At 40.5% G+C, this 27,000-nt stretch overlaps 1 protein-coding gene across 2 annotated transcripts in view; it reads right to left on the bottom strand.

The window, feature by feature from the left end:
- The window catches only part of PCDH15 (protocadherin related 15), a 2,374,726-nt gene that overhangs the window by 508,222 nt on the left and 1,839,504 nt on the right, over positions 1 to 27,000 (bottom strand). For both annotated transcript variants that reach the window (XM_077258870.1, XM_077258871.1), the window contains one exon: positions 5,098 to 5,238. In XM_077258870.1, the coding sequence (XP_077114985.1) occupies positions 5,098 to 5,238 (141 nt within the window). The remainder of the gene's footprint in view (positions 1 to 5,097; positions 5,239 to 27,000) is intronic.

The raw sequence follows: 27,000 nt of genomic DNA, 5'->3' as shown, positions 1-27,000 counted from the left end.
TATAGTTTTATCCCAAACAATTTAGATTAGCTAATAGGGCCTCCGGGCTAAACCCAAATATTAGGTCTAACAATTTTCAAGAGGAAATGGGGCCTTCTGATTCTTCACTACAACACAATTTTATCCCAAAAGATTTGGATTTGCAAATGGGATCTTAGGTGCTACACAGAATTTTATAATGTTGAGCCGTAAAAATAAAAATCACATATTTTTCATAAAAATGTTTTATCCCCAATTTGTTTATTTTCACAAGGGTAACAGAAGAAAATGCATGCCAACCATATGAACCATTTTGAAAATTGACTCCATAAGTGTTTTCCATAAACAGCAGTGGATGTTGCTGAGTGATAATTGCAAACTGCCATAGTAGTGATCAGCACATTGCAGTGACCAGTACGTTGTAGTGACCAGCACATTATGCCCAGCTCATGCACCCATAAATTAGGAAGACCCTCATAGGTACAGAAACACCAAACATGTGAACACTAAATGTGGTTTAGGTATAGTATGGGGCTCAGAAGGGAGAGGGGCATATGGATTTGGGATAGCACAATTCATTGCATTTCTTTTTAAGAGGCAAGGAGCTATAACGCTTTTACAGAGCCTTTTTACTACCAGTAACATGGAAGCCCCAAAATTTCTGTTAAAAGTTAACAGAGCTGAGCGGGTACTTGCTTTTATTGTGGATTGATTTGAACGTTTTAATGGGAACATTTTAAATAAATTTTGGGATCACATTTATCCAGCACTGTACGCTGAGCATTTACTTTGCGGTTTCCATCTAAATCTCCAAGTGACGTGATTCAGATGAAAGATCTGTGGGAGCCACTCACTATAATCAGGTAGCAGAATTACTATGGACTCAATATGGCATCTGTTCAGCATTGTCCTTCTTTTCAGAGGTGCATAAAACTGTGGCGGAGTTCCCTTTTATGCACTGCTAAAAAGATGGATATTGCCGTATCATAGGTTAGAAGGCATCCACAGTGACTCCATCTGCCTCATTATAGGGTTTCCATCTGAATCACGTATTTCAGAGATTTACATGGAAACCCTGATGTAAGTGCTCAGTGTAAAATGCAGGAAAAATGTGAACTGAGGCTTGCTGCGATCTTTCAGAGGCAGAATGTACAAATCAATAGCAATTGAAGAATTGTTGATCCTTGACTCTGCCCTCTCTTTCAAGCCACATATCCAAGTACTTGCCTCCTCCTGCCAACTCAAACTCAAAAATATTTCCCGGATCCGTGCATTCCTTGACCATGAAACCACAAAAACACTAGTGCATGCCCTTATCATCTCCCGCCTCGACTACTTTAACCTCCTACTCTCTGGCCTTCCCTCTAGCACTCTGGCACCTCTCCAATCCATCCTACATTCTGCTGCCCGATTAATCCACCTGTCTCCCCATTATTCCCCAGCCTCTCCTCTGCTAAGCCCTTCACTGACTTCCCATTGTCCAGAGGCTCCAGTTCAAAACCCTAACTATGACATACAAAGCCATCCACAGCCTGTCTCCTCCATACATCTGTGACATGATCTTCTGGTACATACCCACACGCAACCTTAGATCCTCTCAAGATCTCCTTCTCTACTCCCCTCTTATCTCTTCTTCCCACAACTGCATATAAGACTTCTCCCGTGCTTGCTCCATACTCTGGAACTCTCTACCCCAACACATCAGACTCTCGCCTACCACGGAAACCTTCAAAAAGAACCTGAAGACCCAGCTCTTCCAACAAGGCTACAACCTGCAGTGATCATTAGTTTGCTGAAGCACCGCACAACTAGCTCTACCCTCTCCTAGTGTATCCTCACCCATCCGCTGTAGACTGTGAGCCCTCATGGGCAGGGTCCTCTCTCTCTCTCTGTACTTGTGTGTGTCTTGTTTTGCTCATGTTTATTGTACTTGTCTATAATTGCCCATTCCATGTGTAAAGTGCCATGGAATAAATGGCACTATAAAAATGAATAATAATAATAATAATAAATAATAATTTAATGACAGAAGAAACCACAATGGTCACAGAAATAACTTGAATCTGACAAAAGTAATAATAAATAAAAGATCTATGAAAATGAACAAATGAAAGTTAGACATTGCTTTTAACTATGCTTCCACAGAATTTTAAAAAAAAATTAAACTCATGAAATAGGCCTGGACAGAAATGATGGTACCCCTGAAAATAATGTGACAAAATGGACATGTTAAATTGCGGTGTGTCCACTAACTAGCATCACAGGTGTCTACAATCTTGGAATCAGTGAGTGGGCCTGTATATAGGGCTACAGATACTCGCTGTGCTGTTTGGTGACATGGTGTGTATCGCACTCAACATGGACCAGAGGAAGCGAAGGAAAGAGTTGTCTCAGGAGATTAGAAAAAAATTTATAGACAAACATGTTAAAGGTAAAAGTTGTAAGACCATCTCCAAGCAGTTTGATGTCCCTGTAACTACAGTTGCACGTATGATTCAGAAATTTAATATCCATGTGACTGTAGCCAACCTCCCTGGATGTGGCCGCAGGAGGAAAATTGATGACAAATCAAAGAGATGGATAATAGAAATGGTAACAAAAGAGCCCAGGAAAACTTCTAAACAGATTAAAGGTGAACTTCAAGCTTAAGGAACATCAGTGTCAGATAGCACCATCCATTGCTGTAAGAGCCAAAGTGGACTTCATGGGTAACAAGGAGGACACCATTGTTGAAAATAAATCATAAAAAAGCAAGACTGGAATTTGCCAATCTACATGTTGACAAGGCACAAATCTTCTGGGAGCATGTCCTATAGACAGATGAGACAAAAATTTAACTTTTTGGCAAGGCACATCAGCTCTATGTTCACAGACAGAAAAATGAAGCATATCAAGAAATGAACACTGTCCCTACTGTGAAACATGGAGGAGGCTTTGTCATGTTCTGGGGCTGCTTTGCTGCATCTGGCATAGGGTGTCTAGGTGTGCAAGGTACAATTAAATCTCAAGACTATCAAGTGATGCTAGAGAGAAATGTGCTGCCCAGTGTCAGAAAGCTAGGTCTCAGTCACAGGTCATGGGTCTTGCAACAGGATAATGACCCAAAACACACAGCTAAAACACCCAAGAATGGCTAAGAGGAAAACATTTGACTATTCTGAAGTGGCCTTCTATGAGCCCTCACCTAAATCCTATTGAGCATCTTTGGAAAGAGCTGAAACATGCCATCTGGAAAAGGCAACCTTCAAACACGAGACAACTGGAGCAGTTCGCTCTTGAGGAGTGGGCCAAAATACCTGTCGAGAGGTGCAGAAGTCTCATTGAGAGTTACAAGAATGGTTTGATTGCAGTGATTGCATCAAAAGCTTGTGAAACAAAATATTTAGTTAAGGGTACCATCATTTCTGTCCAGGTCTATTTCATGAGTTTTATTTTTAAATTCTGTGGAAGTGTGGCTGAAAAGCAATGTCTGGTTTTCATTTGTTTATTTTGCTAGATTTTTTATTTATTATTACTTTTGTCAGATTCAAGTTATTTCTGTGACCATTGTTGGTTTATCTGTCATTAAAAGAGGGGTGCCCACAATTTTGATTATGAATATTGGGTTTTTATGTTTGCCTGCTGTCGCAAAAACAAGTTTTTGCATTGACTTATTTAGAATGCTATAATTTTTCCATATTTTGACTGATAGAGTCATGTCACAGCTTTTTTTTTTCCAAGATGAGTTGACATTTTTTTGGTACCATTTTTGGGCACATGACACATTTTGATCACTTTCTATTCAGATTTTTGGGAGGCAAAATGAACAAAAAACAGCAATTCAGGAATTGTTTTGTGTTTTTTTATTGCCGTTCTGCCTGTGGTAAAATTGATAAGGCAATTTTATTATTCAGGTCAGTACAATTGCAGCACTACTACATTTATTTATGTTTTGACGCTTTTACATAATAAAAACTATTTTATAGAAAAAAGAATTGTTTTGCATCGCTTTATTCTGATAGCTATAATTTTTTTCTTTTTCCACTCATTGAGCAGTTTGTTTTTTGAGGGACAAGTTATTGGAACCATTTTTACTTCCATTAGACTTTCTGATCGCATTTTATAACACTTTTCGTTCAGCGGTATGATGAATAAACACTTGGAATAGATCACTCTGTTAGTAATGACTTAATGACTCTACTGTATATAATGTAATAGTTTCACTTCTTGCCTTGAAGAACTGAAATAAATTAACTATATATATATATATATATATATATATATATATATATATATATACTGTATTTTCTGGTGTATAAGATGACTGGGCATATAAGACGACCCCCAACTTTTCCATATAAAATATGGAGTTTGGGATATACCCGCCATATAAGACGGGGGTCATCTTATATGCCCAGTCATCTTATACGGCGTGTGGTTCCCAGGGTCTGGAGGAGAGGAGACTCTCCTTCAGGCCCTGGGATCCATATTCATGTAAAAAATAAAGAATAAAAATAAAAAATATGGATATACTCACCCCTCTGATGGACCCTGGCTCTCAGCGGTGCAAGCGTCTGCCTCCGTTCCTAAGAATGCAGTGAGTGAAGGACCTGCGATGACGTCGCGGTCATGCGACCGCTCACGTGACCGCTCATGTGACTGCAACGTCATCGAAGGTCCTTCACTCACTGCATTCTTAGGAACGGAGGCAGACGCTTGCACCGCTGACAGCCAGAGTCTGTCGGAGGGGTGAGTATATCCATATTTTTTATTTTTATTCTTTATTTTTTACATGAATATGGATCACAGGGCCTGAAGGAGAGTCTCCTCTCCTTCAGACCCTGGGAACCATCCAGGATCGGTCTGTGCACCCGTTCCCGGCATATAAGATGACCCCCGACTTTTGGGACAATATTTAGGGGTTAAAAAGTCATCTTATACGCCGGAAAATACGGTATATATATAATGTGTTTAATAGGGAAAGGAGGAAGCTTCACAATCCTGAACTCAATAAGAAATAAATAAGATATGGGAAATGCTGAATGTGTAATAGAAGGAGAGGGATAAAACAAAAATAAAATAAAAGTAGGCAGTGATGGAAAATCAAATTACAAAAAAACAATTAAAAAAAAACCTTACCCTGAAAATTGTACTAGGGTCTTCATTGAGATTAACCCTCGTTATGACACGACCAGTATTCTCCTCCACATCAAATATACTAGCACTATATGGAAACAGGGACACATCCACCTTATATCTGACACGACTGGCAGGCGTTCCCTAAGAGAAGCAGAAAGGGAAAAATAATTTGCCATTCTAAATGTCTGATCAGTATTTTCAATAGAGAAGGCAGTTTTTACATTTGTTATACAATGAGATAAACAGGAAAGCAAAGTAATATTACTGCTTATATGTAATTTACTCAAAAACAGGATGAAAATAAATTACAGTTGCGTAATAGAAAAGGTACATTAAGTAAAAACATGTAATAAACTAATATAAATTATCTTCTAATTTACTTTAGTGAAGTAGAGTTCAAATCAAAGTCAAAACACTTGAAAGGATTATTAACTGCATTTTCTCCATACCAACATCATAATCTCTTCCTATTTCAATGTTTTACCAGATTTACTGTCTTGTTTCCTCTAGTTAGAATGTGCTTTCAAATGATATCATTTTCTTTATCTATAAACTACCTTTTTGATAATCCCTCTGCTTCTATCCACCTAAATGGTAACTTTATGGACCTGAATCGTGTTAAAGGTGGGAACAGGGCTGGACTGGGACTAAAATTCAGCCCTGGCATTTGAAGTTACACAGGCCCACTTGTCACATGGTGACTGTATAATATCTTTGTACACTTGTAGGTTACAAGAAGTGAGGGGAGTGTAGCACGACTATATAACATATAATCACAGCTGTATCCAGCATTACAGCTCAGTCCTATTTATTGCTTTTAGTTGCAGTACCAAGAAAAGCAGCTACTTTACCTACATAACTGATCTCGTAGATAGTGAAGGGATGAGGCGACCAAAGGTTATGGAACACATTCCAATGCTCCATAAACTTTGCCTATAGTCACTTTTGGTTCCACTGCGCAGCACGAGACCCGGTGACTCAGAAAAGCAGTGACATCAGTAATGTCACTGCTCTTCAGATATTCCGGGTCTTGTGCTGAGCACGGCGACTGTGAAGAGCGGTACTATTACTACCGTCACAGCTCTTCAGAGTCACTGGGTCTCGCCAGGTCTGGGCTAGTAGTGGGGGTGTCTGATAGACACCTCTCCATTACTTACACCAGGGATTGATAGCAGCTGACATTACGCAGCTGACATCAACCCTAAAAATCATTACACATACCAGAATTAAATGCTCTGGTGGGTGGGAAAAGCAATAGAGTTAGCGCTATTCCCAGGCTCCGGGTGCTAACTACAACTGTCATTATCCTTGCCTTCTCTCCCTGTGAAGCATTTCTGCTGTATTTACATGGACTGATCTCAGGCCGCTAAATGAATGTGATCGACAATACTGAAGTCGTTCTCTTGTTTCCCGGTCTCTTTACACCAACTGAGAAAGAATGATGGGGACATAACAATCACAATTAGATCAATCTGTCCTCATGCAGTGTCATGTTATCAGCAGCCTATCTACACTTTACACCGGCGATGTGCTGCTGAGAACAAGGATTTCTGTTCCCACATAAACAATCCAATCACTCGATGAATAGGCAGCATTTTGCTTGTTTAGTATTGTACACCCCATAGTCCTCCATATATTATAATGTGCACCTAAGTTCTCCATATAGTATAATGCACTCCTCAGTCCTTCATATAGTATAATACACTCCTCAGTCCTCCAAATAGTATAATACACTCCTCAGTCCTCCATATAGTATAATACACTCCTCATAGTCCTCCATATACTAAAATACACTGCTCAGTCCTCCATATAGTATAATACACTCATCAGTCCTCCATATAGTATAATGTACTGCCACAGTCCTCCAAATAGTATAACACACTCCTCATAGTGCTCCATATATTATAATGCACCACCATTGTCACCCATGTAGTTCAATTCACTTCCCAGAGTATAATGCACCCCATAGTTCTTCATATAATATAAAGTATTCCCCATAGTCTTCGATACAGTATAATGCAGCCCACATATAGTATAATGATGCCACTCCAGAGTATAATGCAGCCACCCCACAGAATATATTGTAGCCCCCTCAGTATAATGTAACCCCCTAGAGATTATAATGCAGCCCCCCCAAATAGTATAATGCAGCCCCTGCATATATATGGTAGCCCCTCATAGAGCATAATGCAGCCCCCCATAGAATATAATGGAGCCCCTCCATAGAATACAATGCAGCCCTCCTCATATGGTATAATACAGCTCCCCATAGAATATAATGTAGCCCCTCATAAAGTATGATACAATCACCCCTCATAGAATATAATACAGCCCCCCATAGAATATAATACAGCCCCCCATAGAATGTAATACAGCCCCCCATAGAATATAATACTGCCCCCATAGTATAGAATACAGCACCACATAGAATGTAATACAGCCCACCTCCCCACAGAATAAAATACAACCCCCATGGAATATAATGTAGCCCCCATAGAATGTAATACAGCCCCCCATAGAATGTAATACTGCCCCCACGGAATGTAATACAGAACAGCCCCCATAAAATGTAATACAGCCCCCCATAGAATGTAATACAGCACAGCCCCAATAGAATGTAATACAGCCAGCCCCCATAGAATGTAATAAAGACCCCCATAGAATGCAATACAGCACAGCCCCCATATAATGTAATACAGCCCTTCCCCATAGAATGTAATACAGCACAGCCCCCATAGAATGTAATACAGCCCCCCATAGAACGTAATGCAGCCAGCCCCCGTAGAATGTAATACAGCACAGCCTCCATAGAATGTAATACAGCACAGCCCCCATAGAATGTAATACAGCCCCCCCATTGCCCCACAATCCAGTTATCACTGATATATTAAAAAAACACTCTCCTCACCTCTCCTCGTGCCCCGCGCTGCTCCCGGCTTCGGTCTCAGCTGCTGCAGTCTGCCCGGCCACACAGCAGGTGCACGATGATATGACGTCATCGCGCACCTACAGTGTCAGCGGGAGGCAGAGCAGGGAATGATGGGAGATGGAGCGACAGAGGACGCTATCTCCTCTATCATTGCATTCAACTGTACCGGCGCTGAATGCGGGGCAGGCGGGCGATCGGGGGGGTGAGTCGGCGCTGACGGGAGCAGTCTGCCCTGGCGCTGCTGATAGCAGCAGTGGCCCACTCCTGGCACCGGCCCTGTGGCATTTGCCAGAAGTGCCCGATGGCCAGTCCGGCCCGTGGGATGGAAAATCATCTAATAGGATTTGAATGACTGCCGAGATTCAACTAACAAGCTCAAGTAACTCTTTATGTGGTAAATAGTAAAACTGGAAAATAGAAATCTTATTCATTGGGTGGATATCAGACACAGTTTTATGTTTCTTTGTAAAACACACTAACATAACAAAATACAATTTTTGCTACGTGAAACACATATTCAGCTATGAGAGTCACCTGTTTGTGCAGATTTTCCCCGAATACTTGATTTGCAGAAAAGTTATTCTCAATGAGTATAATGTCTTTATTATACTGTAGGGTCTCATCAGATGCCAAAGCATAATAATTATATGATGTAAAAATAATTTAAAAAAAGCCTTATACTCATCTCATGCTTATCTCTCTGGTCCCTCTGCTCCGCACCATCACCGGTCCGGTCCTGAATGCAATCTCCTCTCCTCGACGTCCAGCTGTGATGAGGCCCTGGAATGTTCTGTGCAAGCACATGAATGGTCAAGATTTAAGTTAATCACGAAGTGTGCTATGACCTTATGTATACATGCACAGAACCATCTCAGGCATCATCATAGCTGGAAGCCTTCGCCTAGTGTGAAAGGCTAGGGAATTTCAGCGTGGTGGTAATCAGAAGATGTGGCCAGGACTAGACAGGTGACAGTGAGGAGAACAGTGGCAGAGGCTTGGTGAATATAAGGAGGTTTTTTTTTACCTTTTTGATGACCCTTTATAGTTCAAAAAATGATGGCCAGTGGCTGCCATTTTGCTGTATCAGTACAGAAGCAAAAGATTTGCAGTTTGGTAAATGTGGATTCCTGCAAAATTTGAGTAGAATTCAGTTTCAGTCAAATTAATTTGCTCGTCTCCAGAATGTATAGCCACAGGTGAGTGAGACATCTACAATATGAGACAGGGCATCATGTGTACCTGCTATTAAAACAATTAGAAAGTAGCAGGGAGGAAGAACAGGACACAGTAGTCAAAGGGATTCTGGACCATGCAAAAGCCATATTCATCATGAAGATGCCTGCAGAACAAAAGTAGGCTACTCCATTTACTGGAAGCTTGTGGGTTAGTACAAATGGAATAGAAATGGCATATCTAAAATTGTTTTTGATTGCAGAAAAAAAACACAACACAAGTCAGTGGTCCAAATTTACTAAGAATGGTGATTTTTTTATTTCTACCAATCTAAGGAAATGAGCAAACTGGAGTGATTTTTGCCAAAGTTATTAAAAGTTGCTAGCTTCTTAATAAATTTGGTATATATTACCTTTCTGAAAAAAATTGCAATGATAGAAAGTCACCATCCTTTTTCACTACCTATAGGCCCCCGCTCACCAGAGTACCCATACATTTTTGAAGAAAGAGTTTAATTACAATGTCTTACCAATCCATTACCGTATATACTCGAGTATAAGCTGACTAGAGTATAAGCTAAGTCACCTAATTTTGCCACGGAAAACTGGGTAAGCTTATTGACTCGAGAATAAGCCAGGTATGCATTGTCCCCTCATCCCTATCCTGCTATGTGTGGCTCCCCCGGTCTCCTAGTTGTATGCATGGCTCAGTGCCTTCCCCATCCTCCCCCTTGTATGCATGGCTCAGCATCCTCCCTGTCCTCCCCCTTCTATGTATGGCTCAGCATCCTCCCTGTCCTCCCCTTCTATGCATGGCTCAGCATCCTCCCCGTCCTCCCCCTTCTATGCATGGCTCAGCATCCTCCGTGTCCTCCCCCTTCTATGCATGGCTCAGCGTCCTCCCCCTTCTTTGCATGGCTCCGCTCCTCCCCGTCCTCCCCCTTCTATGTATGGCTCAGCGTCCTCCCCATCCTTCCCCTTCTATGCATGGCTCTGCGTCCTCCCCGTCATACTTACTCTCCTCACGTGGTTGCTGGAAGTCACTGTATCTCCATTGTCCAGCGCGGCAGCTCTCCTCTCGTCTGATTGGCGGTCACGTGGTACCGCTCACTAAGGTAATGAATATGCGCTCCACGCCTATGGGAGTAGAGACGCGTATATATTCATTACTTAATGAGCGGTACCACATGACGGCTGAGCAGAGGCGAGGAGAGCTGCCAGCACCAGACAATGGATATGCAGGGACATGCAGGACCGCACGAGGAGGGCGAGTATGATTTCACAGACGCTGGCTCCTGCCACTGCCCCCCCCTCGCCGGCCGGCTTTCTTGGACCATGACTCGTGTATGAGCCGAGGGAGGCGTTTTCAGCACAATAAAATGTGCTGAAAATCTCTGCTTATACATGAGTATATACGGTGCTCACTTGGTAAGTTACTCATGTCTCATATCATATACTGTACATCAGTGATAGCTCCAGGTCTCCTATCAACCTCATTTAAAACCACAATGATATTCTTTTTGTGATTTGTAAATGTTCCACAATATCTTTCTGTCCCAAGTCTCTTTTCAATTCTTAAACTTTCAAGGTTGAATATTTGAGTACAAAAAAATCTGTTTTCTAAGTACTGTATATAGCAACATGATAAAATATTCTAACATTTTAGAGAACTGAATAAGTGTGGGAGAAATGCAGTGAAATATTTTGCCAACATTTCTAAAACATGAATATTACAAAAATATGGTGTCTCTACAAATCTACTATAATCATAGTTTTCTAAGTATCAATTTGCTGCTAATTTATTGCAGTTAGAGAGACCCAATTGACATTTGGCACTGCTACCACAAAATTATCCGTAAGACAGAGAGATATCTAATCAGAGAGAGACAAACACAAACAGAATGCATTCTCTGACCTGAATGTGACAAAAAAAGAGAAAACGTAAAAGACTTATGCATCAGTGAAAGAAGAAAAGCTTTTTGTTCGACATAGTTTGTTTGCATTGCAACAAAGTGAGAGATAAATTGACATCATAATTTTTGTTTTCTACATCTTTTTCCCTATACTTCAAGCTGAAATGAAATTTCTGTGTTATCTAAGCTATTTACTGTTAAATGGACCTTCTATATGAGCCAGAATGGACATCCAATCTGTAACAGCAGCTCTTCTTCTAATGGATACAAGTTCAAAAATTACCTAGACTGTCCGCTACGTAATACTACAGATGTGCCCACCGCTACCCTCTCTCTAATTTGGTTAGTCTCCAATTTCTCATACTACAAAGTCAAAACAAAATTGTGACATGCTAGTAAGCCAACTGATATCCAGTATTTCACATTACAAACCCATATGAAGCATGTACATCGCATGACAGAGTATCAGAAAATCATATTTAATTTTTTTTTTATTACAGCTTGCCAAGTCACATCACATGAGATATTCTGAGCCAAGACCAAAGGTAAGGAGTAACAATTTTTTTTTTTTTCGTGCATCTTCCATTACAGAAGAAACTTTGCGCTGACAATGGCTTTTGCTATGAAAATGAACTGATAAATGGAAATGTTGGAAGCCTGGATCTTTGACATACATGTGTATGCGTATGCATGTATATATACAGTGGGGAAAATAAGTATTTGATACAGTGCTGATTTTACAAGTTTTGCCACATAAAATAATTCAGAGGTCTGTAATTTTAATCATAAATACACTTCAATTGTGAGAGACGGTATCTTAAAAAATCCAGAAAACCACATTGTATGATTTTTACATTACTAACTAATTAGTAGTGATGAGTAGTGTTGAGCATTCCGATACCGCAAGTATCGGCTATCGGCCGATACTTGCGGTATCGGAATTCCGATACCGAGATCCGATACTTTTGTGGTATCGGGAATCGGAATCGGAAGTTCCCAGTGTATGGTTCCCAGGGTCTGAAGGAGAGGAAACTCTCCTTCAGGCCCTGGGATCCATATCCATGTAAAAAATAAAGAATTAAAATAAAAAATAGGGATATACTCACCCTCTGACGCGCCCTGGTAGTAACCGGCAGCCTGCTTTGCTTAAAATGAGCGCGTTCAGCACCTTCCATGACGTCACAGCTTCTGATTGGTCGCGTGCGCTCATGTGACCACCACGCGACCAATCACAAGCCGTGACGTCATTCCCAGGTCCTAGGAATTTAGGACCTGAGAATGACGTCACGGCTTGTGATTGGTCGCGTGGCGGTCACATGAGCACACGCGACCAATCAGAAGCCGTGACGTCATGGAAGGCCCTAAACGCGCTCATTTTAAGCAAAAAAGGCTGCTGGTTAACAGCGGTGAGGTGCAGGGGCCTCCGGAGAGGTGAGTATATCAATATTTATTATTTTAATTCTTTATTTTACACATTCATATGGATCCCAGGGCCTGAAGGAGAGTTTCCTCTCCTTCAGACCCTGGGAACCATAAGGGATACCTTCCGATACTTGGTGTCCCATTGACTTGTATTGGTATCGGGTATGGGTATCGGCGATATCCGATACTTTTCGGGTATCGGCCGATACTATCCGATACCGATACTTTCAAGTATCGGACGGTATCGCTCAACACTAGTGATGAGCAAAAAGTGAAATATTCAGATTCAGGAAAGTCATCAGAAATACTTTCAGCTATCCGTGTATTTGTACTGAATAACAGATCTAATGCAAGTCAATGGAAAAGCAGAATATTTTTCTCCTGGACCCAACAAACAGGTCAGGGGTCATGGGAAAAAAGCTGAAATGGATAGGATTGATATAGATAAAAAGCAGACAATTCATCTACTGTGTACAGTAAAACACAGCGTGACAGGTTAGAATAGAGTAAACAGAATAGCTATATAACCGTAGAATAGATAGATATATAGATGTCAGTGACACACAAATACACTGCTCAAAAAAATAATTGAACACTTTAACAACAGAATATAACTCCAAGTAAATCAAACTTCTGTGAAATCAAACTGTCCACTTAGGAAGCAACATTGTTTGACAATCAATGTCACATGCTGTTGTGCAAATGGAGTAGACAACAGATTAGAAAATTATTGGCAATTATCAAGACACACTCAATAAAGGAGTGGTTCTGCAGGTGGGGACCACAGACCACATCTCAGTACCAATGCTATCTGGCTGATGTTTTGGTCACTTTTGAATGTTGGTTGTGCTTTCACACTCGTGGAAGCATGAGATGGACTCTACAACCCACACAAGTGGTTCAGGTAGTGGAGCTCATCCAGGATGGCACATCAATGTGGGCTGTGGCAAGAAGGTTTGCTGTGTCTGTCAGCGTAGTGTCCAGAGGCTGGAGGTGCTACAAGGAGACAGGCCAGTACACCAGGAGACATGGAGGGGGCCATAGGAGGGCAAAAACCCTACAGCTGGACCGCTACCTCAGTCTTTGTGCAAGGAGGAACAGGAGGAGCGCTGCCAGAGCCCTGCAAAATGACCTCCAGCAGGCCACAAATGTGAATGTGTCTGCACAAATGGTTAGAAACCGACTCCTTGAGGATGGTCTGAGTGCCCGACGTCCACAGATGGGGTTGTGCTCACAGCCCAACACCGTGCAGGAAAATTGGCATTTGCTGCAGAACCCCAGGATTGGCAAATTCACCACTGGCACCCTGTGCTCTTCACAGATGAAAGCAGTTTCACACTGAGCACATGTGATAGACGTGAAAGAGTCTGGAGACGCCGTGGAGAGCGATCTGCTGCCTGCAACATCCTTCAGCATGACCGGTTTGGCAGTGGGTTAGTAATGGTGTGGAGTGGCTTTTCTTTGGCGGGCCGCACAGCCCTCCATGTGCTCGCCAGAGGTAGCCTGACTGCCATTAGGTACTGAGATCCTCAGACCCCTTGTGAGACCGTATGCTGGTGCGGTTGGCCATGGATTCCTCGAAATGCAGGACAATGCCAGACCTTAAGTGGCTGGAGTGTGTCAGCAGTTTGCGCAAGATGAAGGCATTAAAGCTATGGACTGGTCTGCCCTTTCCCCAAACCTGAGTCCAATTGAACGCATCTGGGACATAATGTCTCGCACCATCCACCAACGTCATGTTGCACCACAGGCTGTCAAGGAGTTGGCGGGTAATCCATTTCTGGGAGGAGATCCCTCAGGAGACCATCGCCGCCTCATCAGGAGCATGCCCAGGCATTACTGTAGGGAGGTCATTACAGGCATATGGAGGCAACACACACACAACTGAACATCATTTCCTTGTCTTGAGGCATTTCCACTGAAGTTGGATCAGCCTGTCATTTGATTTTCCAATTTGATTTTGAGTATCATTCCAAATCCAGACCTCCATGGGATATTCATTCTGATTTACATTGATCATTTTTATGTTTTATTGTTCTCAACACATTCCACTATGTAATGAATAAAGATTTGCAACTGAAATATTTCATTCAGCGATATCTAAGATGTGGTATTTTAGTGTTCCCTTTATTTTTTTGAGCAGTGTATATATGTATATATATGACATCTATCTATCTATCTATCTATCTATCTATCTATCTATTTATCTATCTATCTGTCTGTCATGATCCATTCCGGAGTTTAGTCCTGTCTGCTCTTTCTCTGGGTGGATCATGTCTAGGGTTAGCTTGCTCTGCCTCATTCTGGGCTCGGGTTTGCTATTTAGCTCCCAGGTATCCTGAGGGTGGTGTCAGCTATAGTTCAGTCTTCAGCTTGTGAACCTGACTCTGGAAACCCTTGGTTTGTCCTGCTGTGTACCCTGACTTGTCCTGTGTTTGTTATCTCCCTCTGTCTGCCCTTTCCCTGCGTTTGTCTGTTCTGCTTGATTCCCTGATTCTGATCTCCTGGCTTGGCTATTGACTCTGTTTGGATTTTTCCCTTTTGTACTGTATTTTGCTCGTCCCGGTTTACTGATCTCTTGCTACGTCCTGACTATCCTTTCTGTTTTACTCCTTTTTGTACTGACATGTTATCTTGTGCCCTGACTCGGCTTTTTCTGACTACTCTCTTGCCACTAGGTGGCATCTGTTCAGCTTCTCAGTGTGGTGTGTGCAGTCTCGCTTCCCGATAAAGCTCCCCCTGGTGAAGGTTGCGCTGTACTGCACTGCAGCTGCATGACACTATCTATCTATCTATCTACAGTATCTGACACCAGTGACCAGAGGTAAACTTTATACCTCTGACCACAGCTGCTGCGCACTCACACTGTCTTTTGACAGTGTGGGAATCGTGGCTCTCTGACTGGCAGAGATTATTTCACTGCTGATCAGATGCGGTATTTGCCATGCGGGCAGCCAATCATAGTAATGCAACACCAAAGATGGTGCCAGAATTACGGTGATTGGTAAGCAAATAAAGCACCAAACATGATGGGTGGGTCACCTGAATATACCGAGGCGAATACCAAATTACTCGCCGAGTAACGAATAGCCCCTATAGCATACTATTTGTGCAGGTAACAAATAGTGCCGAATGTATTCGCTCATCACATCTAATTAGCATTTTACTGCATGAAATAAGTATTTGATACAAGAGAAAAACAGAACTAAATATTTCATACAGAAACATTAGTTTGCAGTTACAGAGGCCAAACATTTTCTGTTGTTCTTGACCAAGTTTGCACACACTGCAGCAGGGATTTTGGCCCACTCTTCCATACAGATCTCCAGATCTTTCAGGTTTTAGGGTTGTTGGTGATCAACATTGAGTTTCAGCTCCCTCCAAAGGTTTTCTATTGAGTTCAGGTCTGGAGACTGGCTAGGTGACACCAGGACCTTGAAATGCTTCTTATAGAACCATTCCTTAGTTGCCCTGTGCGTTTTTGGTCATTGTCATGCTGGAAGACCAAGCCATGACTAGTGTTGAGCATTCCGATGCTGCAAGTATCGGGTATCGGCCGATACTTGCTGTATCGGAATTTCCGATACCGAGATCCGATATTTTTGTGATATCGGGTATCGGTATCGAAACAACATTAATGTAAAAATGTGTAAAAGAAAGAATTAAAATAAAAAATATCGCTATACTCACCTGTCCGACGCAGCCTGGACCTCAGCGAAGGAACCGGCAGCGTTGTTTGTTTAAAATTCGCGCTTTTACTTGGTTACGTGAATTCCCGGCTTGTGATTGGTCAGGGCGGCCATGTTGCCGGGACGCGGACCAATCACAGCAAGCCGTGACGAAATTACGTCACGGCTTGCTGTGATTGGTCCGCGTCCCGGCAACATGGCCGCCATTAACCAATCACAAGCCGTGACGTCACGGGAGGCTGGACTTGCGCACTTTTTAAAAAACGCGCGTGTCCAGCCTCCAGTGACGTCCCGGCTTGTGATTGGTCAGGGCGGCCATGTTGCCGGGACGCGGACCAATCACAGCAAGCCGTGACGAAATTACGTCACGGCTTGCTGTGATTGGTCCGCGTCCCGGCAATATGGCCGCCATTAACCAATCACAAGCCGTGACGTCACGGGAGGCTGGACTTGCGCACTTTTTAAAAAACGCGCGTGTCCAGCCTCCAGTGACGTCCCGGCTTGTGATTGGTCAGGGCGGCCATGTTGCCGGGACGCGGACCAATCACAGCAAGCCGTGACAAAATTACGTCACGGCTTGCTGTGATTGGTCCGCGTCCCGGCAACATGGACGCCATTAACCAATCACAAGCCGTGACGTCACGGGAGGCTGGACACGCGCGTTTTTTAAAAAGTGCGCAAGTCCAGCCTCCCGTGACGTCACGGCTTGTGATTGGTTAATGGCGGCCATGTTGCCGGGACGCGGACCAATCACAGCAAGCCGTGACGTAATTTCGTCACGGCTTGCTGTGATTGGTCCGCGTCCCGGCAACATGGCCGCCCTGACCAATCACAAGCCGGGAATTCACGTAACCAAGTAAAAGCGCGAATTTTAAACAAACAACGCTGCCGGTTCCCTCGCTGAGGTCCCGGCTGCGTCGGACAGGTGAGTATAGCGATATTTTTTATTTTAATTCTTTCTTTTACACATTTATATGGTTCCCAGGGCCTGAAGGAGAGTTTCCTCTCCTTCAGACCCTGGGAACCATCAGGAATACCGTCCGATACTTGAGTCCCATTGACTTGTATTGGTATCGGGTATCGGTATCGGATTGGATCCGATACTTTGCCGGTATCGGCCGATACTTTCCGATACCGATACTTTCAAGTATCGGATGGTATCGCTCAACACTAGCCATGACCCATTTTCAATGATTATACTGAGCAAATGTGGTTGCTGGCCAAAACCTTGCTATATATGACCACATTCATTCTCCCTTCAATACAGTGCAATCATTCTGTCCCCTTTGCAGAAATTCACCCCAAAAGAATGATGTTTCCCCCACTATGCTTCGTGGTTGGGGCATTCTTCTTGGAGTTGTACTCATCCTTCTTCCCCCTCCAAACATGGTGAGTGGAGATTATATCAAAAAGTTCTATTTTGGTATCATCTGACTACATGACCTTCCCCCATTGCCTCCTCTGGATCATCCAGATAGTCATTAGCAAACTTAAAACAGGTCTGAACATGTGAAGGCATGAGCAGGGGGACCTTGTGTGCCCTGCAGGATTTTAATATATAACGATGCAGTGTGTTACTAATGGTAATGTTTGAGACCAGTGTCGGACTGGGGTGCCAAGGGCCCATCAGTAACCAACTCCAGTGCCCCACTTTTCAACTACATGCAATTGTGACATTATCCTCAATAATACATTTATATAACAAGGAACTGGGTACATTGTTAAATGAATAAGATGTTGCCTTTGTCTGTACATAGTGAATCAATTATAGAGTGCAAACCACTGCTCATATAAGAGGGTGGTGGCTCACTCTTGCACAGGGGCCCACCGGAGGATTTTCCTGTGGGCCAGTCCAAGCCTGTTTGAGACTGTGGTCCCAGCTTTGTTCAGATCATTAACCCGGTCCCCCCATGTAGTTCTGGGCTGATTCCTGACCTTTCTCAGAAACATTCTTACCCCACCAGGTGAGATCTTGCATGGAGCACTAGACCAAGGAAAATTGACAGTCATCTTGTGTTTCTTTCATTTTCTAATAATTGTGCCAACAGTCGCTGCCTTCTTAGCAACCTGCTTGCTTATTGTCCTGTAGCCCATCCCAGCCTTGTGCAGGTTTACAATGTTTTCCTTCGTGTATTTAGACAGCTCTGTCGTCTTGGCCATGGTGGAGAGGTTGGAGTGTGATTAATTGAGTGCATAGACAGGTGTCTTTTGTACAGGTAATGTGTAGAAATAAGTGCAATTAATGTAGGTAATGAGTGCAGAGTAGCAAGGATTCCAAAAGAAAAACAGGTCTGTGAGAGCCAGAATTCTTCGTTGATAGGTGATGAAATACTTTTTTCATGCAATAACTGCAATTTAATTATTTAAAAATCATATAATGTGATTTTCTGGTATTTACTTTTAGATTCTGTCTCTCACATTTGAAGTGTACCTATGATAAAAGTTACAGACCTCCCCATTCTTTGAAGGTTCGGAAACTTGCAAAATCGGAAGTGTATCAAATACTTATTTTCCCCACTGTATATTTACACATATATACAGTATATATATATATATATATATATATATATATATATATATATATATATATATATATGCAGTATATATATACATATATATATATATATATATATATATATATATATATATAGTGACAGGGTCAATGGCAAAGTATTTGAGGGGATATATGTGTCATGCAGGTGCTATCCTCCGTGATGTGAAACCCAAAACTTCTTCTGAAGCATGTTATATGCTGAGGTGTTAATTGGTCATGACAGGGTTGTTTTTTTGTGAGTAGCAGCAAGAGATGGGCAGGACAGCTACTCACCAAACCACCACCCTGAGAGTGTGGTTCAGTGGGTAAATATCTGGCCACAGACTTGATTAGAGAGTTCTGTGTGTTTGGAGGATGAAGTCTCCAGCCTGGAGCTCAAGAGTGAGCAGAAATTAGTTATTTTCCACAAGGCTGGAGCCACAGTGGAAAGGACTTTCTATTTATTTTTATTCATGCCAGAAAAGACCTTATTCCTTATTACATTTTATTACATATGTAGACATTGGAGCATTATTATGTTCCCATCGTGGCCTTTGTAAAGATAATTGCAGTGAGAGTTCTACTTAAACTTGCCCACACTCCATTATGAGCTTATATCATATCTTCCTGTTCAAGTCCACATATGATTTGTAGCTACAGTGGGAGGACCCCAAATCTTTCATTCTTCTCGTAGTAGGGGCTTATAGCCGAGGGATGCCTAAAAATCACATTTTCTTGATCTTAATTTTAATAATAATCGTAATCTTGAGAAATGGAAAAGCTGCCATACCCATACAGTTACATTGTAATAAAAAAGAACCTTCCATGTGTATCTATATGCAAACTATCACATTGGTAATCTTTGAGTTACATCTTAATAGGGCAGCAATTAGTTGAGAAAGAATTACTTCCCTACCTTTTTCAAAGATACTCTCTTAATTCCCTGAGAGCCAAAAAGTATGACTTCAGTATAAGACTTTGGAAGAGTAATAGATCTGAAATGTCACAAACTGCACTGTAACCTTTTGTTACCTTGCAAGACTTTTTGATGAATGTCTGCCCGGATGACAGAGAATGTATGTCTGAAGCAGAACATATGCCATATAGCTTTACATTTTGCCGATATCCTGCCAAAAACTAATGTTCTCATATTATGGAGCTGCCAGTATAAAGCTATCAACACTTTGTAGCTGGTCATAACAGAGAGCTAACAAAGGTTGTCATAGAAATATTAGTATCATTAATCATGTTGCTTCAACTGCTGAATTTTAGCACAATGACAGAGCCGTTATTCTTGAGTATTAAAATGAAGCATGTAGAAATCTTTAATTTTGTATACTGGTCAGCGCCTCTAGGATAAGAAAAAATCTGTTTTTGTAAATGATAAAAAATATTCTATATAATGAATAATGACAGTAAATTTATGGATTTTTCATCCGCCTCCCATAATGTCATTTAAAGGAGAAAAATTAAATCAGTATGCCGTTCTGACAGAGAGACTCCCACAGCCAATGTGAACATCATCAATCTATCATAGACTATGACAATTCTCTATTAGGCATTAGGGAACCGTATTGTCAACAGTTCTTAATACTCCTTTTCTTTAAACTACGTCTATGATCATTGTTAATTATATGAAACAATTCTATGAAATATATAAAATATATATGAAATATTAATATATCATGTGAAGTGGCTCTAGGCCAAATAAAGCTGATAGAAGTAGTTGTTTTGAGTCACAAGAAGGTAGAAGAGGAAACATTGCCAAGACGCCGAGTTGCTTTATGCCCAAATGGCCAACAATGTACATTTAGTTAGGGGGCCACCTAGCAAAATTGAAAATATGATTTTTTTTTTTGCTGATTGACTACTTGGGACTCGTGGATTTGCTGTCTTTTTACCATTATCTTTTCCAGAAACTATATGTTAATTTCTACTCTTTTTCATTGAAAAGAAACAGGCTCTACTCTACACTTAAATGGTGGATGTTTCAAAAGAGAAGAAGAAACTTAATCTGCACCCAGGGTCCCATTACACATACAGAACAGCGGTGCTGTGAAAATTTGCATGGACTCCTAATATGTGTAGGCTTCTTTGTTGTATATTATGAATATGTAATAAAATTCATTTTAGATGGTAAAAATGTTCTGGTGACGATAATCATTAAAGCGTGATCGCAGCATTCAGAAGGGAGTCAGATGGATTGCAATTCCCTCTGCCTTCAGATTGGCGTCCCAATGATGTCATTGCGGGAGCCCATTCATTGCCATGGTGACCCGTGGGTGGTCATGCCGACCCCCGGGTCACCAAGCTACAGAAAGCTTCTAAGGCCATGCTCACAGCATGTTGTCAGAAGTTTTAATTATAGGTATAATGCACACATTTAAGGAATGAATGTGGCAAAAAGAAAATCCACTGTGTAAATTGTGAAGAAGATTAAAGACACATTGAGGTTGTTCAGAATTAATGCAAAGTTGTTTATGAGCTAGCTGCCATAAAAAGTAATTCCAAACTTACTGATAAGAATTTACAAATACTTCTGACCTTTCCCACGTTTTAATATTTGAAGGGCAGCAGAACAAAGTAAGGAAAAAAAGTGTTTCCAAGTTTATTTGTATCTTATTTAAATATATAGTACTGTGTGGGTTTAGCAAACACTCCTGCATTTCAAGTCAGCTACTATAAGTGCACAAATGAAACAGTGGAAACAGCCCATTCATCATGGAGTTTGGGAGAAAAGTTAACAAAATGAGATAATGTAGTATATTACTATGCAAAGACTGAATAATAATTACATTTAAAAAAAAGTTTAAGGAAAAGCTAATATCAAAGTTAAGTTGATGGAAGAATAGGGATATTTTGCAGAGACAAATTAATATATGTTCATAATAGAGCAAAACCACAGCCAGATGTTCCTAAACTTTGGTTAAAGCTGTTTCTTTATCCTGAAAATCAGGATCAGAGATGATATAGAACAATATCTTGTACTTGTCAAATAACTTGTCTTTAGGGTTCGATGGCCTTTAAGAAGCATGACAGTTGTTTGCAACTTTATAATTGCTTTAATGTTATTTCTACTCAATAAATTACAACAGAAACTAAACCGATGTTCTTTGTTTACACTTTTGGCTTCCTCTTGATTATAATTTGAATTCCTCTGATGACTGGAAATAAATGATGCAGAAAAGAACAAGCAACAAACCTTGTCATGAATATTCAAGGTTTCCAATCATACATACATAAGCAATCTGTATTTACACACTCTGATATCAGTGAATAGGATTTGAGAAAAAGCATCTTAAGTCATCCAGATTAAAAATGTACACATTTTATGTTTTTACTTCAATTTCGGTAAACTTTTGTGATGTCTGACAAACTACAGAAAGATACTGCAAATCATCATCTCCTTGAGATGAGAGTAGATACTGACAAAAACTTTTTATAAACTTTTCAATTGTATTTTGCTCAAAGCACACATATATCGCTGTATACCATTCCATTTACAAAAAGTCCAGCCAATTATCTTATGGGTCTCCAATACCAAAAGATGCACTGGGAAAGAGAGTCAGACATATTGAACTTTAATTCTCAGTCTTTTCATTCTAAGGAAAGTTATGTCACCACCAGAAGTATCCAACATTGATTTCCTCCATTATCCCAATTAAAAACAAGCACCTTTACCAAACTAAGAGTGTATGCATATGGTAAGTTGAGACAAAGAGTTGTTTGGCTGACAGTGGATGTGTATGATCACATTAGGCTTATGTGCAGCTAAAGCTTTTTTGAATCTTTTTTTTTTGAGTCAGTTACCTTTTTTGAGATGTCTATGTGAGTTTCACAAAGATGATGTCTGGTTACATTCAATTTATTTTTACTTTGCAATAGTGGATAAGAAAGGGGCTGTCCGACTGTGCCATATGGGTGTCATAGAGGGTGATTTTACACTAAGAACTCTGGTATATAAACCTGAGATGAACGTTGTCGTAAAGACCAGTTGTCACTATTGAGGACTCAATATGATCATGATCATCTCTGAGACATCTACAAGACATTTGCAGCTGCCTATAGCATTGCCAATGGTTTAGGCTGTGGGTCTCGTGGCACTGGGAGATTTACATTTATGAGAACCCCTTCAAAAACGAAGATAAGTTTTAAAGTGTAAAGTAATTAAAAATATAAACACAGCCGTTCTCCTACACTAACACTGATCTAAATCAAGATAACTTAAGATATTATGAACTGTCTGTACTGGCTAGAACTGTACTAGAGAAGATGCACAGAACATGAGCTATTTCTGTAGTTTGGAGAAAAAGATATTTTATCCACAGACATGTCTCTTAACCATGATATAGATGATTCATTAAAACTTTTTTTTACCAAATTTTCAAAAATCTATTATCAACTCTATATTTTACAGTTGTTTCTGAAGCAGCCAGGGGTCACCATCAGCTTCTGTGACATATTTTATAAAGTCTACCAACTTGCTTCTTTCTTGATTCTTCCACCCTCCCAAACGACTAAGTCCTACACCCGATGTCATCTTTTTTACATGCCTATACTGATATCAAAAACTTTTCCAGCAGTGTTAATCCAAACAGAAATGGAAAATCTTCCAGGCAGCAAAGACTATATTGGGAAATCTATTTCTGGTGGGACAACATGATTGTGGCATGTAAGAAGAGGGACCATGCTTTCTATGCAGAAAAGAAGGAGCAAGAAGAAGGTCCAAACATGGCTATGGATTAAGTACCATAAACGATACAGGCTGCAATGATGATTAAGAAAAAATGTGTAAGATTTATAAGGAAGTGTGTGAAAAATGTTGGAATTGAGCATATATTTTGCCAAAGAAAATACTACTGCAAATATTAAAGTAAAATAGCCCCCAGAAGAAAAAAAAATATTGCAGCTTTTCTATTTAGTCCATGATGTGCCATATTTTTATAGCTCATTCACAATAACTGATCCACTCTTCTGGATAATATCATATATACCAGTTATGTGGATTCAGGATAAACTGTTTTCAATAATAGCTAACTTAGAGAGTCTTTTGTAAACTATACTTTTCACAGAATATAAATCAACAGGACATGCTCTTTAAAGAATTACCCAAGATGTTTACTAGCTTTAACGTTTGAGCAGAAAAGAAATATTAACTAAAAGACATAATTCAATCTCAAGTAAGGCAAGATAAATCAGGTAAAGTTTGTACATAGATATGAAACATTATAGCCACAATTTAACATTGTTGTTTCCACATTTTTCTGGAGACATTTGCTCCTTTTTAGTAATTTTTATTTTTTTTTCCATATTCTCTAAAAGTTATGCGCCAATTTTTAGGATGTATTGATTTTTGATATCTTTTTGGATTTTTCCTCAAGAAAGCTTAATTATCTAAATGTTTTAGTCAGATTCATAAAATACAACATTTAGCAAATGTGGCATTTTTGGTGCACCTCAATCCTGTTTCTAGAGAGTTTTCAATTTGGCACATCATTGACCACAGTTTTTCATGTAGTATGGTAACACACATTCATTGGCTTTACATTGAGCGTTTTTTTAAAGAAAGAAAACCATGTTTTTTCTAATAATATTGTTTTATATACATTGGGGAAAAAGTATTTAGTCAGCCACCAATTGTGCAAGTTCTCCCACTTAAAAAGACGAGAGAGGCTTATAATTGACATCATAGGTAGACCACAACTATGAGAGTCAAAATTGAAAAAACAAATCCAGAAAATCACCTTGTCTCATTTGGCAAGATTTATTTTTCAAATTATGGTGGAAAATAAATATTTGGTCATTAACAAAAGTTACTCGCAATATTTTGTTATATATCCTTTGTTGGCAATGACAGAGGTCAAATGTTTTCTGTAAGTCTTCACAAGGTTGGCACACACTGCTGGTGGTATGTTGGCCCATTCCTTCATGCAAATCTCCTCTAGAGCAGTGATGTTTTGGGCCTGTCACTGGGCAACATGGACTTTCAACTCCCTCCAAAGGTTTTCTATGGGATTGAGATCTGGAGACTGGCTAGGCCACTCCAGGACCTTCATATGCTTCTTACAAAGCCACTTCTTCTCTGCTATGGTGGTGTGCTTGGGATCATTAACTTGCTAAAAGACCTATCCACATTTCATCTTCAATGCTCTTGCTAATGGAAGGAGGTTTGCACTAAAATGTCACGATACATGGCCCCATTCATTCTTTCATGCTCACGGATCAGTCATCCTGGTCCCTTTGCATAGAAACAGCCCCAAAGCATGATGTTGCCATTCTCATGTTTCACAGTAGGTATGGTGTTCTTTGGATGCAACTCAGTTTTCTGTCTCCTCCAAACCCAACGAGTTTTGTTTCTACCAAACAGTTCTACTTTTGTTTCATCAGACCATTTGACATTCTCCCAATACTCTTCTGGATAATCCAAATGTTCTCTAGCAAATTTCAGATGGGCCTGGACATGTACTGGCTTAAGCAGGGGGACACGTCTGGCACTGCAGGATCTGAGTCCCTGGTGGCATAGTGTGTTACTGATGGTAGCCTTTGTTACGGTGGTCCCAGTTCTATGCAGATCATTCACTAAATCACCCCTTTTGGTTCTGGGATTTTTGCTCACCATTCTTGCGATCATTTTAATCCCACGGGGTGAGATCTTGCGTGGAGTCCCAGATTGATGGAGATTATCAATGTTTTCCTTCTTCTTATTTTTGCTCCCACAATTGATTTCATCATACCAAGCTGCTTGCCTATTGCAGATTCAGTCTTTCCAGCCTGGTGCAGGGCTACAATTTTGTTTCTGGTGTCCTTCTACAGCTCTTTGGTCTTCACCATAGTGGAGTTTGGATTGTGATTGTTTGAGGTTGTGGACAGGTGTCTTTTATACTGATAACAAGTTCAAACAGGTGACATTACTATAGGTAAAAAGTGGAGGACAGAGGAGCCTCTTAAAGAAAAATTATAGGTCTGTGACAGCCAGAAATCTTGCATGGTTTTAGGTGACCAAATACTTATTTTCAACCATAATTTGCAAAATAAATCTTGCCAAATCAGACAAGGTGATTTTCTGGATTTGTTTTCTCAGTTTTGACTCTCATAGTTGTGGTCTACCTATGATGTCAATTACAGGCCTCTCTCATCTCTTTAAGTGGGAGGACTTGCACAACTGGTGGCTGGCTAAATACTTTTTTCCACACTGTGCACAGAACCATAACAATTCAGATACTTTTTATATTCCTTTTGAGATGGTCCTGGTATTAATCCTGTTTAGCCTATAATGGGTATTCCAGGTCACCCATATCACCCACAAAGTTGTAAAATGTGTTTTTCTCTGAATTTTATTTCACTCTCTGTACTGACATAAAGTGAATTAGTTAAGAAGCTAGACCGCATACGTTCTGGTTTCTGTAGTACATGCCAAGCATAAATGTATTAAATAAATTCACAACTAGAGATGAGATTATTTTTTAAAAGTTGAATTAGCTGGCTTTGCCAAATTTTCCCAAATGATTCATTGCACGGAGAATAAATTTGTTCAAATTTCAAAACCTGGAAAGCTTGCTATTGCTTGGAAAATTCAAGGGGTGGGAGAGCACAAAGTGAGAACCCCACTGATCAGAAAAACTTATACTCTATAGATAGAGAGAGGAGATAGAGAGAGAGGACCCTGCTGATTATGAAAGCTTACACTCTATAGGAGAGAGAAAGAAGACCCCGATAATCATAAGAGCTTATACAATATAGAAGAGCTGGAGTACAGGAATAATTTGTGGATTTTCTGAGATGCTGGTGAACAGCAATATGATCCAGGATAGACAGACTGTAATGAATGTGGTTTTATTATGGACATGTTTCGAAGTTGGCCCACTTCTTCCTCAGGATTAATCACATCAGTGTACCAACTTCGAAAGGAGTCCAAAATAAAACCATATTCAATACAGTATGTCTATCCAGGATCATATTTCTATTCACCAGGACAACAGAAAATCCACAAATTATTCCTGTATTCAATGTGAACTGGTCGGACGACCTGTGGATATGCAGTAGCTGTATACATATGACTTCAAATTGCCATGTATCCACAACTTTGTCAGGTTAGCATAACCTTTAAAAACTAAGCAATTTATAACGGGTAAAACCATATTGTACTTTTTTGTTCTCCAGATCATGTAATAATGTATAAGAGAGTGATCCAGTGACTCGGGAAATGGAAAATGACTCTGCAGCACAAATTGTGCTCTATTGGTAG

This window comes from Ranitomeya variabilis, chromosome 4 (genome assembly GCF_051348905.1).
Source record: "Ranitomeya variabilis isolate aRanVar5 chromosome 4, aRanVar5.hap1, whole genome shotgun sequence".
Lineage (NCBI taxonomy): Eukaryota > Metazoa > Chordata > Amphibia > Anura > Dendrobatidae > Ranitomeya > Ranitomeya variabilis.
Note: the sequence above shows the minus strand (reverse complement) of the source record. Positions and strands in the feature narration are given on the sequence as shown.